Below are 20,400 nucleotides of genomic sequence, written 5' to 3' on the forward strand. Positions count from 1 at the left end.
TTCAAGAGCAGCCTTCACTCCAAGTTAACAGAGATATTCACAGTCAACTCCACGCCACAACCAGGCGAGGGCATTCATAGCAAGGTGACCTGCGATGGCCCACAACTAAGGTAGCAAATGCACCCCTCCAGGAGGGTGGGTAAAAAGCAGTGAATTCCACTGGCAGAAAATAACCAGCCACTACTCCAGGCCCTCTGGCCCCTGAGATCTTCAGGGCTTTGCAGGCCCAGCTCCCTATAAATCCAGTAGTGATCTAGAGTCTGAGTTTTTGTTATCCACAAAATCATCTCCCTGTTGGTGCCCAGATGTGGTGATGGAGATCCAGGAGACCTGGGCGGAATCCTGGGAAGAGAGGAGCTCAGAGATGTCAAATAATAGCAGAATGTCTGCTCATATACTCAGAAGGAGTTAATGCAGAGAAGTAAAATGGGTTTTGTGAAGGTAGGCCACTGCAATTGTTTTTACTTCCCCTGACATCCAAAATGATAGAATAAAGCCCCACGAAGGCTTAACAGGAAAGAGGTAGGGGCTCATACCTATAGCCCCAGCTTCTCAGAAGACTGAGCAGGAAGATGGCTTAAGCCTAGGAATTTGAGGCTGTAATGAACTGTTTGTACCATTGGACTCTAGCCTGGGACACAGAGCAAAACCCCATCTCTGAAAAAAACAACAAAAAAGAATGTATGGGTCACTATAGTATAATTTTTTTCTTTTTCTTTTTTTCTGAATATAACCATTTAAGCATTTAAGTTGACCATTTCCAAGGGGCAAGGTGGCTTACATCTGTAATCCTAGCACTCTGGGAGGCCTAGGCGATTGGAATGCTTGAGCTCAGGAGTTCAGGATCAGCCCAAGCAAGAGTAAGACTCCATCTCTACTAAAAATAGAAAAACTAGACAGGCATGGTGGTACATGCCTGTAGTCCCAGCTACTCAGGAGACTGAGGCAGAAGGATCACTTGAGCCCAGGAGTTTGAGCTTGCTGTAACTATGACATCATGGCGCTCTACCCAAGGTGACAGACTCTGTCCCAATATATATATATATATTATAATGGAATAAATTTACTTTTTTCCCATTATATATCATTAACATAACTATAATTCAAAACTAGGGCTGAGCACGATGGCTTATACTTGCTATCCCAGGATTTTGAGAAGCTGAGAAGGAGGAACACTTGGGCTCAGGAGTTGGAGGTTGCTGTGAACTATGATGATGCATTGCACTCTAGCCTGAGCAACAAAGTGAGACAACATCTGAGGGAAAAAACCTACTTAGAACATTTTTTTTTTTTTTTTTTTGAGACGGAGCCTCAAGCTATCCCCCCTGGGTAGAGTGCCGTGGCATCACGCTCACAGCAACCTCCAACTCCTGGGCTCAAGTGAGTCTCCTGACTCAGCCTCCCAAGTAGCTGGGACCACAGGCGCCCACCACAGCGCCTGGCCATTTTTTGGTTGCAGCCATCATTGTTGTTTGGTGGGCCCAGGCTGGATTCGAACCCGCCACCTTAGGTGTATGTGGCTGGCGCCTTAGCCACTTGAGCCACAGGCGCCAAGCCTACTTAGAACATTTTAACCATATTTTACTTTTTTTAATTTTTAAAATATTTTTATTCAGTCTCCGTAGATACCATCAAAAATTGCCAGTGCTGGCGCAGTGCCTATGGCTCAGGTGGCTAAGGCGCCAGCCACATACACCTAAGGTGGTGGGTTTGAATCCAGCCTGGGCCTGCCAAACAAGGACGGCTGCAACCAAAAAATAGCCAGGCGTTGTGGCGAGTGCTGTAGTCCCAGCCTAGGAGTTGGAGGTTGCTGTGAGCTGTGTGACCCTGCCAGGGATTGAGACTCTAAAAAAAAAAAAAAAAAGTGAAAAAAACCCTCACCTTTTTGGAGGAATTAAAACCAGCATTTTTGCCCTAGGCCAGTAATCAGAGGGGCAGAGAAGTGTTTTTGTCTTTGTTTTAACAACAAGCTATGGCTCAATAGAATTATCTGGACAGAGGTCATAAGGTCATCTAAGATGTTATAGTTAAATAGCAATAGCCTGAAAACCCCCTTTAAAAGCTGTGTATTTGGGTCGGTGCCCTTGGCTTAGTGGGTAGGGTGCCGGCTCCATATACAGAGGGTGGTGGGTTCAAACCCAGCCCCAGCCAAACTGCAACAGCCGGGCACCTGTGGGCCTAGGTACTCAGGAGGCTGAAGCAAGAGAATCACCTCAGCTAGGAGCTGGAGGTTGCTGTGAGCTGTAATGCTTCCTCTTGGGTGATAAAGCGAAACTCTGTCTCTACCAAAAAAAAAAAAAAAAATTCTGGCTCAGTGCCCTTAGCACAGTGCTTACAGCACCGGCCACATACATGAAGGGTAGGGGGTTCGAACCCAGCCCCTACGGAGGGCAATAAAGTGAGAAAACGCTGGTCTTTTTGAGACCAGCATCTCACTCTGATGCTCTTGCTAGAGTACTCTAGTGTCACAGCTCACAGCAATCTCAAATTCTTGGGCTCAAGTGATCCTCTTGCCTCAGCCTCCCAAGTAGCTGGGACTAGAGGCACCTGCCACGACACCTGGCTATTTCTAGAGACAGGTCTTTAACTCCTGACCAATTGACTTGCCTTGGCCTCCAAGAGTGCTAGGATTATAGGTGTGAGCCACTACATAGGCCTCCTGAGGAAGATGGTCTTTAAGACAAGACTGCCATCCTCCTCATTGGCCAACAACTTAATAAACTTATTTTTTCTTTTCCTCAAACCACTTGTCCTCTTTCTTCTTTTGGCCTCACAGACAAGTACCCAATTTAGGGCAGGGAAAATTAGTCAAGCCATGATGTGGTCTCAGTTGGAGATTAGTGTCAGCCTGATCCCACAAAAAGTTCTGCACTCTGAACTGTACACAGAATTGGTGCCAATTTGAGACACAAGTATGAATACTTTAGAAAAGACAAGACTACCTGATGTATACAATATGAAGGCCCAACCCAAATGAGATTACATACACCTAGAATTTATGGTTTGAGAACCTCAGTCTTACTTTTCCTATTTCTGGGGGTGGGGGGGAATTCCAGGGCCCACCACAACCCCATATGCCTATGCCCTCTTGACTCAGTTGAACCTTCTCATAGATTCCTAGTTGAACTCTAGAAAGGAGTGTTGCTTCAAACAACATGCTTATTAATGTACATACACAAATACGTATGTACACATTTCTGCTTTATTAAACACAACTTACAATACTATGTTGTTCATTACCAATTTGTTCTAATTGTTGGATCTCTCTCTAAGACACAACTTTTGGCTAAACCCTGCATCCTTAGGTACTATCACTGTTCTTGTGTTATTTGATGAGTTATGAAAAGATATGCAAACATATTTGTTACTACATAGCGCTGTATTGCAGTAATCCTCAAACTTCAAGAATAACTAAGGAAATGTTAAATTTCTATGTTCTTGCTCCCGCCTCTCTCTGCCTTTCTTCTCTGCTCTCTCTTCCCTCCTCTCTCCTTCTCTCTCTCTTTTCTCTCCTCCTTGGTGCTGCTCTGCAGCCTCCCTCTCCCCACTAATAAAGACCTTTTGTACAAAAAAAAATTTTTTTCTATGTTTTTGGTGGCTTATAGAAATTGTAATTCAGTAGAGCTGACAAAGTGTCTAGAACTTGCATTTTAAACCAGCACCCCAGATTCTGAAGGTGGTCCTGGGAACACAATTTGAGAAACACTGTAATATTGCTTTCCAAAAACTCAGCATCACCAAGAAAAATCAGCCAATTTTACTTCAAACTTGCCAGTAATGGAAAAACTCTAATAAAGGGGAGCTGAAAAAATACAATATTTAAGGTTGATTCAGTTTTCAACCACAAAGACTCAACACCTTTCCAATATTTTTTTGAGACAGAGAGCCTCACTCAGTCACCCTGGAGTTGAGTGTCATGGCATTATAGCTCAGAGTAACCTCAAACTCTTGGGGCTCAAGAGATCATCTTGTCTCAGCCTCCCAAGTAACTGAGACTATAGATGCCTGGCTAAAAAATTTTTGATGATCCTCAACAACGGGCAGTTTTCATTGGTCTAACATTCTAATAGAAAATTTAAAATAAAGGCCTCTTTATCTACCAGGAATCTTAAGCAATTCACAACTTACTTGTGCGGAATAAATTTCCCTGAGTACTAAAAATGGTTAAGACAAAGCACTGAAAGGTATGTAATTATGTATTTATTTGAGGCAGTCTTATTCTATTGCCCAGGTTAGAATGGCCTGGAGTCAACCTAGCTTGCAGCAACCTCTCAACTCCTGAGTTTAAGATATCCTCTTCCTTCAGCCTCCCAAGTAGCTAGCAATACAGGGCCCATCCACAATACCTGGCTAATTTATTTAGTAGGGACAGGGTCTTGGCTCTTGTTCAGGCCAGTCTTGAACTCCTCTAAGTTCAGGAGATCCTTTCTCTTCAGCCTCCCAGAGTACTAGGATTACAGGCATGAGCCACTGCATCCAGACTTGACTGGATTTTTCAAAAGAAAAATCACATTTTGGTTTTCTGATTCTATGATCCCAGCGATATCAGTGATCAAGTCTGAGACTATCATAAATCATCATTAAATTCTGGTGGAACTTAGCTTCCTTCCAACATGTCTGTCGATATTTTGGTAATACTTTCAAAGACACACTAAAAACATTTTTAAAAAAACTTGACATTTGCTAAAAATTTCTTAAAGCTTCAGTTAGTGTATGTACTAGTTGCTCCTTACAAAATTGGCGGTGTTTCATTTAAGCAATTTTAAGAGCGTATATTTACTTCTCTCACCCTCCTTGAAAAATGTTCTCAACTTATCTCAATTCCCTGTCCAACTTAAAACACAATTTGATTCACCAATAGTGCCAAAAAATGACAAAATGCCTGAGGTGTTGGGATAACCGTTACTTTATACCCTTCCATCAAAACATCACAGGCACCCACAAATATACAGTTGTAATGTTTCCACAATTAAAAACTAAAATAGTAACAATGCAAAATCTCCTCCCAAAGTATTATGCCCGTTATCACTTACAGGTACTCTTCAGTAGGTTCATATTTTCAAGGACTGAATTTAAAAGCCAAAAATGACATTTTCAGAATAGTCCATGTGTTTCATAACATTTTAAAATGGCTGATGAGGGCGGTGCCTGTGGCTCAGTGAGTAGGGTGCCGGCCACATACACCAAGGGTGGCAGGTTCAAACCTGACCTTTGCTGAACAGCAACCAAAAAATAGCCTGGTGCTGTGGCAAGGCGCCTGTAGCCCCATCTACTTGGGAGGCTGAGGCAAGAGAATCCCTTAAGCCCAGGAACTGGAGGTTGCTGTGACCTGTGTTGACACCACAACATTCTACCAAGGGCATCAAAGTGAGACCCTTGTCTCTGCAAAAAAATAAAAAAATGACTGATGAAAGCTTTGAAGCCAGTACACTAGTTCAGTGACTTTCCTCCAATAGGAGTAACAATTGACTAAAATGTCACTGGTAAATTTTCTCTAGGGAGAACAGCTCATTTCATGTAAGAAACCTCAACTCATCCAGTTAGAATACCCAAGGGGGAGGCTAAATATAAATAACACCCAGGTGGCAGTTCTTCCTAATTCCACCTTTGGAGAAACTACATGACAGGTACCATTCACTAGTTCCATCATCTTTTCACTTTTATTTCAACTTTACTAAGAGAACATTCTGTCCTTGTCAAAACTATGGGGAGTTGGATTGCCACCGGATTTTTTTGACTCAGTCTTACTTTGTCACCCCTGATAGTGCCAAGGGGTCCTAGCTCACAACTCCTGGGCTCAAAAGCGATCCTCTTGCCTCAGCCTCAAGTAGCTGGGACTACAGGGGCACAACAGAAAGCCTGGCTATTTTTTTGATACTGGGTCTCCCTCTTGCTCAGGGCTGATCTCTAACCTGTGAGCTCAGGCAATTTGCCAGCATCAGCCTCCCAGTGCTGGCTTGAGCCACCATGCCCAATCTTTAAATTCTAATTGAGCATATTTGCTTAACTACTAGAATGTATTGCAGAGTTGTCCAACTTAACTATACACAAGTCTCTTAAGTTTAAGAAAGTGTAATTATACCCACAACTCCTTTTCCTTAATAATTGTTAATCTGTTCAAGTTTTCTGGACAGCTGGAGATTAACAGGTAATTTTAGAGATGAGCCAGGACTCTAAAGTTACTTTTACATTATCTTTGATACTCCCAAATGGTAAACTAGAGCTATAGGAAAAAAAAAAAAAAAAACCCCAAAACCCCCCACGTAACTCTCAGTTAACATGAAGACTGTAAAAACTGGTTAATGATTAGGCTCTCATTTTGCTAGAAGTCCCCTATAATAAAGAGCCCAACTGTTGGAATTCTATCTACCACCCCTATCAGATTTATAAATGCTAGAAAAACACTTCACACAAAAATTATATAATTTAACATTACTGTATTTCCTTGTAAGAGGGTTTCAACAAATTTTACAGGTGTCAATCAACCCTTGTTCAAATTGGGCACACAAAATCTAGCATCATGGGAGTTTTATTTATTTGGAAGTGAATTTTTAACTATCAATACAAATGCCAAGATACTACACAAAACATCCACAGGAACTTTTTTCATTTTTTTGAATTGTACACAAACATTTCCTACATAATCCAACATACAACAGAGAAATGGTACATCTTTTTCTTTCAATTTGCATACAATGGAAAAACAAGAATATATATATATATTACAAAGTTTAACTAATAGACACTAGCAAGTTGACAGTTTAAGTCTATAGGTGAGAAATTATCTAATAAAAATAATCAGAATTTATTCAGCATCAGTCACTTCCATAACCAAGTGTTATTTTAATTAATAAAACTTGCTGCCAATTAGGCTTCTGGTATATACTTCTACCAGTACCCAATATGTAGCACTGCTCCCCACCTTGGTTTTTTACAATTACTAACAGAAAATTGTTGAAAAGTAGGGGCAAGCATTTGCAACAAACAAAAAATCCCCAGCTTATTATAAGCATGAACATGTATGATGGAATTTCTTCCCAGCAATAGACTTTTTTAAACCATCAAGAAATCATCAGAACTGAATTTGCCAAAGTATTTTGCCTATGTCCAAGAAGAGATGCACTAATATCCAACAGAGCTGAAAATCAAACTTAGTGTTTAGTTTGGAGATGGGTTGGAAATTCAGCCACCATCTGAAGAATGACTGCCTTAAAAAAAAAAATGACCACCAAAAATAGGTTCACTAAATTTATTTTAAAAATCATAAAACGTTTCTTACAAAAGAGCATAACATTCTGCACACTGCTCTGAACAGATGCCAGGGACATGTGGACTATTGTTACTTTTCCTCCCTGTCCCACCCCCCAAATGTTACAGTGACCACAAAGCAAGGTGTTCACAATTATTACATGGGGGGAACTTTTTAAACCACCAACAATGAACAAAAAATAAAATTCACTCACTCTGCTGCTGTTTCAAAATTTCAATGTTAGTTTTTGCACGCCCTTCCCCCCCCCAACCCTGTTTGTAAGGAACTAAAACATTACATCTGGTGAACAGCAAAGATTTCACTACACCTCAAATGCAGAACACCTATGAAGCAGAGGAATGTTGGCTTTTTAAACAGAAGCAGATAAAAAAAAAAAGATGCAGGACTCCTTCAGTTCTTCACTAGTCTTAGAAAAACTTTCCAGAATACTGCTTCACACTATAAAAAAGAAAAAATATCTTGCATTAGAATCCTTCAACATCTGCATACTGCTTCACACTATAAAAGAAAAGAAAAAAAGTGCGAATTAGAATTTTTTGTTCGTAACATCTTAATCAGCATTAAGACAATTTCAACGCTAAATTAAAATGATAAACATGTCCAGTACAATTAGAAGAATTAAAAAACTAGCAATCACAAATCAAAGCAATATAAAATTCAAGGAAAAGGATTAATAGTAAACCAGACATTAGTAGAGCAGAATTAAGAAAATGAAATCGAAAGTTGTTAATATTTGGTAGAAAAGACAAAGAATGCCAGTGAGGTGTGAAATGCTGCATTTTTTACAGCACCAATCATTTGTCCTGTAGAGGCATGGCCTGTGCCATATGGCAGACTGTGATTTGTTGTCAATTTACTTATCTAAAAACAACAAAATCACTAGTCTTCCACACAGAACTAGGCCAACATCCAATGAATCTTCTATTATTTTCTACAGGCTCTGTATAATTTGTTAACAAGTGGTTTTGGCAGCAGTTTTCACCAGAGAAATGAGAAGTTTGCTTGGTTAAGGCTTCTTCCAGCAAGATTAGTATTGTCTTCGTTTTTAGTAAGAGAGCAGAAGAAAATTAAGACAAAGCTATTAGAATGTTTAGAAGTTAGGTCCCCAAAAGGTTGAGACACCATGGCTTCTAAAAGAAAAAACCAATTGAGAAGAAAAGCTTTTCAAGTTTTTAGTGTAAGTATACGCTAATGCAGAGCTAAACTTAAAACTGACCTGTTCTGCAGTAAATACTGTGCATTCTGTATCTGGTCCTGTGTTCCTGTAATGGTAATGATCCGATCTTCGGATCCTTCTAAAGGCTCATCGATTTTGATGGAAGCTCCCGACTCATGACGGATTTGTTTAATCCGCTGACCACCTTTGCCAATAATAGATCCAGCCAACTGAAAAGATTTTTAAGAAGTGTTTATGATATACTTTTAAAGAAAATTTATTACCTGTATTTTCAGTGATAACCAAGAGTGTTAATTTTATAGTCACTTATTCAGAAATCATTGTCTTATACCCCCTAAACTGAAGTTTGGATTATCCTGTCTTCATACCACACATTAATATTTCCTTTAATAAACTAATTAAGGGCTTTATGGAAAACTGTCTTAACTTTTTTAGTAGTAGCACTGAACTCCACTCAAAAAGACTCAAATTATAGAATGCTATCTTACTTTATCAACATAACATTAATCCTAAAATAGTACTGTTTTTTTTTCTTTGTTAAAACCTTTTGAAATTAAAGAAAATGTACAAAAAGAGGCAATGATTCACTAAATGTTCCTGGTAGTATTTAAAGGTACTTACATCTTTGGGAATAGTTACTTGTGTAGTAATAATAGGTCCACCAAGATCACCATATGAGCCACGACCCCCTGCATAGGAATAATCTGATTTAAATAATGAGCATCAAGTTCATTTAAAAAGTATTAAATTAATGTTTTGATTTCACAAGGGAGCAAACTTACCATATCCGGAGCCACCCTAAAAACAGAAAGAAAAAAATACAAAATTACTTTGCCTTCAAAATTAATCTTCAAATATTTTAATATTCAAAAAACCCCTTCAGTTCAAAATTAATCTTCACTATTTTAATATTCAAAAACCCTTCAGGATAAAAGTCCTTTCACATCCCCCCTACCCCATTTATTTTTCCTTTAAGTAAATTTCAGAATACAAATCCTTGGTGGAAAAACAAAAAGAACTTAGAGGTATTCAAAAAACCAGACCATTACATGAGAGGGAATAAAATTCTTATTGCTGAGCAGGTAAGCATCTTTAGTTACAGATATACATGTCAACACCCAGGATACTCAACCTGTGGTTCATAAGCCATCTGCCATTCTGATGGGCTCCATGTATCTATTGCAGAATCCCAAGTTTCATCAGCACTGAAACCAACCTGTATTAAGACACAGAAACAGTAACATGAACCTGCATTGTATTTGCTATACAGCCACTATTTTATCTGTTTTATTTCCATTTCACATTGATAATATAGAAAAGTATGTATCAAGACAATAAATATGTATTTGCTGGGGAGCGGCCTGCAGACAATTTAATAAAAGTCTTATCAATACTCCCACAGCAACTAACAAAAATGATTTAAATGGCTACCTAAAAAATTGATTTCTAAGAAAAGCCTTTCAAGTACCATGATCTTTGACAAAAAGGTTTTTTTGGTGGGGTCAGGGCTTGATTTGAACCCGCCACCTCTGGTATATGGGGCCAGCACCCTACTCCTTTGAACCACAGGTGCCGCTCAATGTTAAGTATTCTTATAGCTCCCACACTCGTTCTTACCATTCCATCGTAACGGTCCCCAGGTCTTCCTCTTCTGTCATAGGCCATTAGATCTCTGCAAGCACAGTACTTGTTGTAATCTTAACTTGTTTACACATTACACACATCAAAGTCTACCCCATCTCCCCCAAAATCTGTAAATGAAAAAAACTTACCCTCCTCTAGGTGGTGGTGGTGGAGGTAGAGGGAGATTCCGAGCTCTGCTACCACCCCGGCCACCTCGTCCAGGAGGAGGGGGAGGTGGTCCTCTACGAGGGCTCATGTCATCATAATCTCTTCTAGATGGAGGCATGGGACGCCCACCCCGACCAGGAGGCATTCTGTCAAAACCACCTCTTCCTCGCATTGGGAATCCCACGGGCCGTCCACGGCGGTCATCAAACATCATCGTAAAACCACCATAGTCATAGGTTTCATCATAAAAATTGGGATCATAAGGCTGTGCACGTCCTTTGATGGGAGACTAAAAACAGAAACATGACGTTATAGACCAAAAAAAAAGCCTTAGTTCACACCAACTCCTCTTTTAACAAGTTTATTTTCCCCAAGAAAGAGGTACTAGAGCACAGATAGGAATATGGCAAAGATAATAGTAGGAAAGAAAAGATTTAACAATGCAATACTTTTGGTGAATTCTAAACAAAAGTGAGTTTTATTCCCTGCTAGGTAAGAAACAGAAGCTTACTTTTTACCCTTAGATCCTAAGACACCATAAATTACCTCTTGTATTTTATATTCAAAAGCTATGATGCACTTATGACAATATGTGGTCTATGCAGTGACTATCCTAACAGACCTGGTACCTACGGCAAAACTAATCAATCCATACACAATAGACGGGAACGCTGTGCAGTACACTATAAAGATATAAGCCATACTACAGGGAACTTGATTAGAATATGCAAGCCTATAAAATATCATCACCAATGATGTAATGATTATTCTCCACACTTTCCCAAACCCATTTCTAAGTGAAGGTGATGGCTGAAGCTAGGTGACAGAAAATTACCAGGGAAAGAGCAAAATTATTTGCCTAAACATTCTATAACTACTTTTGCAGAACATATGTTTGAGAAAAAAATGTAATAAATGTTCTTAAATACCTCAGATATGAGATCAAGGATGATCTTTATGCACTCTACGACTCTATCAGGTTTTCCTCCAATAAGAACGACTCTGTCAGTGGAATGAGGACAGCATTCCTGGAACAGCTTGATTGTTGTTTGAGTGTTCTGTAATACATTCACACACACACACACAAAATCAGAAGAAATAAAGTGCAGTGAAAAGTAGGTCTCTCATGCTCAGAGAAATTTATGACTAAATTTAACAATCTCCCCTTACCATAAAATTTATTACTATAGGACTTTGCAATGGGAGTAAAATTTTTGACCTAGCTTAAGTTATGCCTTTTGTTATTTTAACAGCAAACCAGATAAAGTGATAAGCCTAGGGAGGGAATTCGGGGTGGGGTGGGGGGGGGAAATGTGAGAATCCCACAGAACCAAGTCGTCTATAAAAAATTATTTCCCACTACAGAATATGGTAGAATACAAAGTAGTGCTTTACCTCTCGAAGTTCTTTGATTTTAGCACCTTTCACCCCAATAATTCCTCCTGCCAGACTCTGATGAATCAACAGTCTCAACTCGCAGTCAAAGTCACTTCCTTTATAGTGCTGGTACTGTGGAGGGAGAGTTATAAAATTTTAGCCTCAAACCAACAATTCCCCAATACACACTTATCTGCTATAAGCATAACAATTAATATACTGTTGCAGTGAGCAACCTGAATTTATATTATTTCAATAACTTTACCAGTTATGTGCTTATTATCCTCAATAGCCAGGCCCAAAAAGGACATTCTGCACCACCTTAAAAAACTATTTTATTTTCAGGTCCTGCAACACCATACCCACACTGCAGCCATTTAGCATGTCGCTGTTACCACAAAATTATTATTAACATTCAAATAACACCATAATAAAAATGACTGCAAAGCACTTTGCAAATGTAGTTAATTCCCACTGCAGCATGGAGCAGGGTCAACAGTTGAGTTGTAAGACCATTCACATATCATGTTTTAAGCCTTTTCTATAGAGACGGGAAAAGTACACTATGTTAAAAATACAATCGATCCTATGGGCCAGGCTCCATACTTCAGTGGGGTTCAATGGCACTATGACATACATTTAAGCATTCCACAGCATCAGATTCGAGCGGGAGCTGGCTGGTTGCAGTGGGTGATGGCAACTGCAGGCCCTGAAAGTAGAAAAATAAGAGTAATAGGTTAAGTGTCTAGCGTGATCAGGCTATTGTCGCATATATTGGTAAAGCTACTACAACATTTTAAATCTACATTATTAAAGAGAAACTGCTTATCAACATTAACAACGTAAAATTTAAATTACACCCAATAAATAAAATGATTAAATACAATCTTAAAAATCCTTTAACTTGACAGAGCTAAGTACATTTTCCTTTTCAACTTATTTCTGTAATTTTCTAATTAAAAAACCCCACTTCTAAAACCAAAAGCTATAGTATATACTCTAAATCTATGAAAAGTGCACGACCACAGGTAGCTCATATTTGCTCCTAGAGTGGCCAGCCTGTATTTTTGAACAAATGATTTACCTATAGTAATGCTGCACATTATTTTGCAGATTGTAAGGTAACTGCTACAAACTGTTATATATCCATTTCTCCACCCCCCTTACTATGCATCAATACAACATACTTTAAATATTCCCCCCATATTGTCAAATACATAAAAAACAAAAAAAGAGCCTACCTCTTCCAAGGTAGGGATGATTTTCTTCAGAATTTCTCCAATTGTTTCAATATCAGCACTGATACTCAATATGCTGTCAAATATCACAAATACCAGATAGTACAAAAAAGGTGAAAAAGAAAAATGAGTTTTGTGCGTGCCATCAGTAGTCACAAACTTTTACAGAGATGTAACATTTATTATTTAACAGTCCCCATTTAAAGTAGCCTATTCATAGATTTTTGACATGCATTTTGTTTTATACCCAATACAGACATGATAACAATATTAGGAGACTTGCAGAGAGACAGAGAGAATGGGCTTTTGGAAGGGCTCAGATTAAGTGGGCAATAAATTGACCAGAACTGAAGCAGAGTTGAATATTCATCTTCCCCGCCACCACTAAGTTAAGGAATACCCTCGCTGTTACATTGGTAAAACTGGCACACCTTCTCTTAGGCAAAGTGGGGGAATATGCAAGTGGTGAACACTGTATCTGGAGTAAGGTTATGAATACCAGTTAGAAATTAGATCACTAATGGGCTCTGCAAGAAAACAAATACAAATGCAAGACAAAACAAAGACAACACAAATGAGAAGTGAAGGAAAGTGAACCAGAGTTAGCATTTCATCAGAAAAAATTATGAACAGGCAATGTTGGGAAGCAAGGTGGGCCACAAAGACAGAGCGAGAGACTATTTTGGTAACAATTTGATTTACAATGCAGCAAATATGCAACACTTGAAGCTGTGCTCCTTCCATCGAAATAAAATTAGTGGATCGTTTGGGTGGGCAACTCACGGTAAAAGTTCAGTGACAAAAAGACTTAATGGGGAAAATAAGACAGAAACTTGAAAAACAATACACCGTCTAAAGGGGATACTATTTAATTATATAAAAGGCAGGTAATAAAATACATTTCTCTCTTTCTAATCAGGCAGTGAGGCATAAACTGTTGGGACATACCGCTCGGGGCCACTGCTGTCTGGGACTGAAACACTGGCATTGTACTGCATTGGTCATTGGCGTTCGTGGATGTTGGCATTGGGCATGGGCATTCAATCAGAAGTTGTCAAGTATGGTACCCGTTTGGCAACGAGCACATTTTTGGGCATAGCCAACCAGGGTTTTCACATGGGCGTTCAGGGGCGGATGGGCCAACGTCATGGTGGGCAACGCAGGGGTAAGTCGATCCAGTACATGGGCAACGGAGATATATGGCCAAAAAAACAAGGAGAGGGAAAAGGGGGAAAAGCAATAAATTTTAATTTAATACAAACTATACTCATACTCTCAATTAATGAAACAAGCTTAAGTTGTTCTGAAGACTAACACAATAATGGACTTCTCTATAGCTGACTGTGGCTTAACATAAGGACCTCAAATGATGGTTCTAGTTTTTTAAAAAACAAACGATGCTTCAGTAGCAGGCTGGCTCATGAGGGTAGACACAAAACCTGTCGTGACTCAAAGTTTACTGAAATTCCTGAGGAAACGGGGAAATTAATAACCCAGATAATTATAGGTAACATCTGGATTAAGAGGAGAGAGGCTTGTAAAAGACAAAACAAAAATTCCCACACCACCAAAAACCCTAAGTAATAAAAGACTGGTTTAGTTTTCTGGAGATTTAAAACGCATTCCTAGATCCTAACAGGCGAGTTTGTAAAATTTTAAACGTATTTTTTAAAGTTCAGTTCACAGTAATCAAGAGGAACATACAAAGATCTGCGACCAAGAGAGAAATGAAATACTGTCAAATAAGTACTCAACACAAAGCTATCATTTGCCGCAATTTTAGCAAGAAAAACAGTAAGAAATGTGTACATTATGAGAAAAAAATATCAATTTTGGTGTAGTCAAGTCCTATAAATATGCTCACTTCTGGCAATGTCAACATTTAATGTGTCTAATCACAAGAGTCAACCCACTATAAAATATGAAGACTGGAATTATAGGCATTGACAAAACAGTTTCTCAATTATAATATTAAGTGCCTAATCTGTCTTTAAATCATGCAACCTCAACACTAAATTCTTTGTGTTCCATGTGCAAACTTTTATAGAACAGATGGACTTCAAAAAAAAAAAAAAAAGAAAATAAAAAACTTCTGGATTTAATCAGCCACCTGCAATGTTTCTTAATACTGTAATTGATTCACACATGGGAAATGGTGCAATCAATGTTTTATTTTCTTACATTTTGCTGCTATTTGTAATTAACATGTTATCTTTGTGGAAGTGAATAATTTGGTGGTAGACTCTTATTAGACGGTGAAGAGGTTTAATATAAATCCTCTATCCTACTCAATCTGGGCTTTTGTTCAATAAAACAGGAATGGCAAACCTTGAAATCATCTATGTAATCAATTATTATAAATGTCTTGTAGCTAAACTATTAAATGGACTTCTATGATGTAAGTCTTTAAAATTTCTAGAAACACAAACTGAAGCTGCTTGTGTAGTACTATAAACTCTTTAATACTTACGTCAGTACGGAGAGCCTTAATATTCTTGCCTCCTTTTCCAATCACTGCCCCAGCATTCTGAAGACAAAGACAAAGTATTATTTTGCCTTTCCTTAAAATCTGTCTACTCATGCACTGAAGTTTAATGAAAAAAAAAAAACAAAAACCAAAAAACCCCCAAAACCCCTCTATCTTTTTTAATCAGGCTAAAAATCTATTTGGGGATATAAAAATAATTCTGTGAAGGACAAAAATATGATTCTAAGCACTTTAAGGACTAAATGGTTTAAGATCTGGCATCTCCAATGCCAGAAATTCATTCTGCGCATAAAACTTAATCACAGATTAATTTTGTAGCATTCTTTGACAAAAATAAATCAAAGAATTCAAGACTAATAGATACCTCCATATTGTCAAGTAATAAAGCTATCAGGTAAACTGCCAACTAAGATGTTTCCTAAGGAGTCCACAGTACGTGGTAGACATAAAGATTTAATCTACTAATGCTGTAACAATCATAACTGCTCTCCCAACCCTTCCAGTTTGACCTATAGAGGCTCACTACAGCCAAGGGCTTATATCTTATTAATGAAATGAGAAAACTACTAGTGCCTCCAAGTCTGTTTAGAAAGAACGGTACTAAACAAAATCTTTTACATTCTTCTTTCATCTGTAAAGCTTTGATGGCTTTCCCAGAGGGCCAAACCAGACTAGACCCTATCTTAATTTGTACTTGAGTATAAAACCACCTTCCAATTTTCAAAAATAAAACCTATACCTTGCTCTGAAGCAGAATGCGTAATTCAACCATCTCGTCAGTGTTTCTAGACCTTTTAAATGCTTGTTCTTCTTCCATATCTTCTGCAGGACGCTTACCTAAAAATCAAGCAGTTCAGATTTCAAAGAAAGCAGTCTTCAAGTAACGGCACTTTAATTACATCTTAGCTTTAACTTGTAAGTTAAATCAACTCCATTCTGTTTGAAGAGATTTGTTGCTAATCACAACTATGTTTTTAAAAAGGCCAAAGGCACTAACCTGATCTTACACTGCATATAATAAATTATTACATTTTCCAAGACAAAATAATGTAGCAAAATAATTTAAAAGATTACGAATTACAAAATAAAATACATTTGTTTCTACTTACTGGCTCTCTACTGTTTTAGTTTAGTTATTCGAATCATTTACTTCTAATTAATTAGTAAATAGATTCAATCAACAAATAACTGATTATGGAATTAAAATTAGCTAAACCACAATGATGATAAAATAGAAAACATTAAATTGTTACAATTAAAATGTCTTCTCACCAAATTCACCATTGGTTTCAGTGTTGGGGAAGGTTTCCTCTGGCTGTTCGGTTTCCATTTTCTTATTTAAATGGACACACCAATCTGTTGAAAAACAAAGAAGCTAGTACATTTGGCTTACAGGAAATTAAGCTATATTTAAGAAAAAAAAAAAAAGATTCTGGTTCCATAACATACCAAGTTATATGTCCTCGTAGAGCAGAACTGAAATGTTCTGGGCAGGACCAACAACTGACACCCTAATGCCGCTGTAGCCTAAACAAACAAACAAACAAAAAACCAACATAAACATCAGTTTTGCTTGTTTATTATTACTCAACACTAATTTTTAATCACAATGGACGATTCTAATACAACAACCTAGTTATTTCTAAAACTTGATTATTAGTGCCTTAAAATTCAAAGCTGCCTGATTATTTGCAATCAAGGCAAGGCACGAATTTTTATTCACTGGATTGTCCACCACAGCAACTAGCTGTTTTGTTCTGTAGGTTTATAGAAGCCTAAAACGGTGGCTTCAGTTTTGTTCATAAAGCATACATTTATGAAGAGATACACTGCGTCTTATTAACCAGAAAAACTACACCGAAATTTCTAATCGCCTATGGGTTTCTTTTGACTCTTAACTTTAAATGGCATTCTTTGCAACGTCGAAAGCTTACGAACACAACGGCAAAGGACCGGACCCAAACTGCCATCACCATCCTAGCATTCAGCAGACCTAACGGAGCCCTTGAACACTAATACAATACTAGAAGACTCAGGCCAAAAAAGATGTAACTCAACCATTACATCTTCAACATAAAAGCTAAAAAGACTACGTGCCGGAACGGCTACGAGGCCGCAAACGGCCTTTTCAGGTCCCCTCTGGGGACTAATAGGAGTTGACATGTGGCCTCTACTAGGAGAATCGCTAACATAGCAAAGAGCTAAAAAAATGAAGGTTAGTATCTATGCCTCCCATTCTTCCATAACGTCGATCAATTTCTCTCCTAACGACTGAAGCGTGCGATTCGCGTAAGAAAGTTTAAGCAAAACCAGGAGGGTCCCTCTGTGAGGAAAACGGTGCCGCGCGCGTCCAGGTTCTGGAGTCACTGTCCCTCAGACGCCGAAAATCGCCAAGTTCCCGCCGGACCCGCGGGGCGCAAACACGCACCCCTCCCCCTCCCGCCGCCGGGACCGGCAACGGCCGAGGCGCAGGACCGAGCCCGGCCGAGCAGCCAGCACCCGCGCCGCACCTCTCCTCACCCGGACCCGACAGGAAATGGCGGCCCGCGTAATGGCGACTACGTGCTACTAGGCGGAGCCGAGAGCCGCCCCCTCCCCCACCCACCACGCGGTCCCGCGAGCTCACCCCCCGCATCCTCCCCCACCGCGGCCGAGACAAAGCCACCGCGGCAGCCCCGACCGTTCCATTCCCCCGCTCCGGCTCTGACTCTAGGCCGGGAGGCCCGCGGTGCAGCGGGACCCACACAAAGAGAGCAGCGGCGGCGCCGCAGCGTCCTCCCCCGCCCCGGCCTGCCGTCCGCCGGCCGTTTCTTCTTCACACACAACACGCCGAATGCCTAACACCACACAATCACGGCTCATCCCGAGCTACATGCCTCGCGATTGCCCGAAGTCTCCACTACCACAACGCGGACTGCGGATATACGCTCAAGGAAATGGCGGAGGTTGGGGGGAGGGGAAACCGGGCAACGTTCCCACTCGGAGAAGCGGCCAACCCCCGACCAGCCCCTAGAAGGCCTCCCTCGAGCGGAAAAACTGGGCTCCGACCCTCTCCCACTCGAGCTGCTCGGACAACCCCGGTCCTCACCGCGCGAGGCCGCCGTCCCTTCCCCGTCGCGCCGCCTCAGCCGGTCGGAGCTAGACAGAGAAGGAGCGCAGGCCCCCCTCCCCCGCCTCTTCGCGCCCTCCCCGCCGTCGGGCCCGATTGGCTGCCCGGGCTTCGGCGGTGGTGCGAGGGCGCACTGATTGGTCCACGACCGCGTCAATTAAAACGACGGCGAAGGCGACAACTCCGCCCCCCGCCGGCACCTCCCTTCGGGCTGTAAGGCCACTGAGGGCCAGAGAAAACCTCAGCTTGGAAAAAGTCAACGCTGCCTTTCAGGGAGGCCAAGCTCCTGTCTGAATCAATTATACCTTAGCCCCAGTAACTCCAATTACCTATAGGCTGCAAACAAATGGGACACAGGCAAGACGTCGAGGTCGGTGCAGTAGAGAAACAGAGGATAATGGCGTCCGCAGTGCTGTCGCCTGGAGCGCCCTCCTCCTTTCTCGTTAGCTCACTCACTAGCTGAGGGGAGGGGAGGGGAGGGGGAGCACCTCTCGCGAGATCTAGACACTGTCTAGTTCACGCGCTCAGGGAGAGGGTGGTGAAGGGGCGTTTCCCAGCCCCGAAGGAGTTTTCCTGAGGTTGGAGGAGGGGCGTGAGCGCGCTGCAAATTGGGCGGGAAGCGGCAAAAAAGGATTAAGGGGCGCGCTGTACGGATTCCTGCTTTCACAGTTGCGTGGCCCCCGGACCGCTGTTGCGCGAGGGGAAGGCGGAACGCCCAGGTTGGTGCTCAGCACAGACTGATGCCCGGTTTCCACAGTCCCCGTTCGCGTCTCCCTCACTCCCCTGCACCCCCCCACCCCCGCCCGGGCTGCGGGAAGCGCTGAGCGGCGGTAAGTTCGCTGGGCCCTGCCCACGCCTCAGAAGGCCGCTGTTGGTAACGGTCTGGGGCGCCCGTCCGGGGTCGCAGCCGGCGGTTCTCGGGCGGGATCCGGGAAGCGTGGGGCGAGCCTCGGAGTCTGGAGAGCTCCTCTTTAGGTTTGGCCCTCAGCCAGGACACCCCGCACCCCAGGCGGAGGAGTTTTTACCCGGAAATCTATTCTGACGAGTGTTTTCATGCCTTTTACTTTGTGGTTAATAGGATCTGTAACTCTCAAGCATTTTGTAGCGTCGTGGTAGTTTACGCCGAGAAACATTTCAGGAAGTAAATACTGCATTCATCTAAAGTGAATGCAAATCGCCAAATACGTTGTAGACGTCCACGTTCCATTCATTCAACTCTCTAAAGCGCCTGCCTTGTGTCTGCAGTAATGGAAACAGACAAAACCCCTCAAACTTGCTCCCTGTCTAGCTTATTCAGTTTTTGCACTTTTTGTTGTATTTAGTTGCTCAGGTCCCTGTGCTAATCTTAGATGACTTCTTTTGTTAAGGCAGTAAGGTCACTTCGAATTGGTGACAAACCTGGGGACACCGCCAATCCTGGTAGTACCTGCTTTCCTTAACTGGTCAAACGTCCAGCCTCCACCCACAATCCCCAACTCGTTTTGAAGCATAAACATGTTGTAGTTTGCATATAAAGCTAAATCTACGGGCAATACATAACAGTTTAGAAGTGATGAACTTGTGCTGATTCATTCCTGTTGTAACTTAGTTTCCTTTTAATGGGTATGGTTACATTCATCCATTTTTTTACTTGCCTGATTAGGAAGAAAACTTGTCAGGGGGAATTGAGGAAATTATGAAGCACCAGCATTTACGTCCTGGGAGGATTCGTTAATACTGTTAGAAGTATAATGTCTGCAATTGTGGAGTTTATAAAAGTCCTCGTTTACTGGTAAATATATATATATATTTTAATGGCCCACCATAAAGAGTGTATATTATCGTTGGGAAGGTAAAACTTAACTGACATTTGGTTCTAAATTACAAAGTTCAGATTTTTATTAAATATTCAACCAAGATTTTATGGGTGTATATAGGGGCTGGGGATTGGATTATGGAGATTTAATCTGC

The 20,400-nt window shown here is 40.8% G+C and overlaps 1 protein-coding gene across 4 annotated transcripts; it reads right to left on the reverse strand.

Moving 5' to 3' along the window:
* Positions 1-6,512: 6,512 nt before the first annotated feature.
* Positions 6,513-18,932, reverse strand: HNRNPK (heterogeneous nuclear ribonucleoprotein K). Of its 4 annotated transcripts, none has more exons than XM_012813710.2 (17): positions 18,430-18,517; positions 16,791-16,868; positions 16,614-16,697; positions 16,081-16,178; positions 15,324-15,380; positions 13,802-13,845; positions 12,857-12,929; positions 12,253-12,324; positions 11,634-11,747; positions 11,168-11,296; positions 10,220-10,527; positions 10,065-10,119; positions 9,580-9,663; positions 9,230-9,245; positions 9,069-9,151; positions 8,487-8,656; positions 6,513-7,708 (listed from the first exon to the last, which is right to left on the reverse strand). In XM_012813710.2, exons 3-17 carry the CDS (start codon positions 16,669-16,671, stop codon positions 7,678-7,680), a joined length of 1,392 nt encoding a protein of 463 aa, XP_012669164.1. In that variant the 5' UTR covers positions 16,672-16,697; positions 16,791-16,868; positions 18,430-18,517; the 3' UTR covers positions 6,513-7,677. The 4 variants fall into 4 exon arrangements, with proteins under 4 accessions (XP_012669164.1, XP_012669161.1, XP_012669156.1 ...); XM_012813707.2 differs by lacking the exon at positions 18,430-18,517 and adding an exon at positions 18,780-18,932 and having other exon boundaries at positions 6,514-7,768; XM_012813702.2 differs by having other exon boundaries at positions 6,514-7,768.
* Between the last annotated feature and the right edge of the window lie 1,468 nt (positions 18,933-20,400).

The sequence above is a fragment of the Otolemur garnettii genome, unplaced genomic scaffold (genome assembly GCF_000181295.1).
Source record: "Otolemur garnettii isolate 467f Iridium unplaced genomic scaffold, OtoGar3 scaffold00006, whole genome shotgun sequence".
Taxonomy (NCBI): Eukaryota; Metazoa; Chordata; class Mammalia; order Primates; family Galagidae; genus Otolemur; species Otolemur garnettii.